Consider the following 516-nt stretch of genomic DNA (forward strand, 5'->3'; position numbering starts at 1 on the left):
CCAAGCAAGGCCACCGAACACGCCCGTAGAGGCCAAGCGGGAGATCCATGTTGCAGCTCGTGCTGCTCCTCCCGCAGCAACGCCAATTTACGCGAGCAGCAGCAGCAGCAGAAGCAGCAGCGGCACAGTCGACGGCCTCCCTGTGCCAGCGGCGTTGTCGCCCCCTGCTGCTGCTCCTGCTGCTGCTGCTGCTGCTGGGGGTCCATTTGCCCGCAGAGTTGGCAGCAGCGCCATCCGTAGTGGGCGGAACAGCTGGAGAGATGTTAGCAGTCGTGGTAGCACGCGGCCTTTCAGCAGCAGCAGCAGCACCACCAGTAGTAGCAGCAGCAGCAGTAGCAGCAGCAGCAGCAGTAGCAGCAGCAGCAGCAGCAGCAACGGCAGCAGCAGCAGCGGCAACCTCTGGGGAGAACAGCGAACGTTGAAGTCTCCAGTAGCTGGGACAGTCTATGAGGGTTGGATGCAGACGAAACGCCACCGCATGCAGCAGCAGCAGCAGCAGCAACAGCTGCAGCAGCA

At 62.8% G+C, this 516-nt stretch overlaps 1 protein-coding gene across 1 annotated transcript in view; it reads left to right on the top strand.

The window, feature by feature from the left end:
* ETH_00038450 (protein phosphatase 2C, putative) overlaps positions 1–422 on the top strand; it is a gene marked incomplete at both ends in the record, with an annotated part of 2243 nt that extends 1821 nt beyond the window's left edge. Inside the window, one exon of the mRNA XM_013375670.1 lies at positions 217–422. Within this exon, the coding sequence (XP_013231124.1) occupies positions 217–422 (206 nt within the window). The remainder of the gene's footprint in view (positions 1–216) is intronic.
* Between the last annotated feature and the right edge of the window lie 94 nt (positions 423–516).

Source organism: Eimeria tenella, genomic scaffold, assembly GCF_000499545.2.
Source record: "Eimeria tenella Houghton genomic scaffold, Eth_scaff2961, whole genome shotgun sequence".
In the NCBI taxonomy this organism is placed as follows: domain Eukaryota; phylum Apicomplexa; class Conoidasida; order Eucoccidiorida; family Eimeriidae; genus Eimeria; species Eimeria tenella.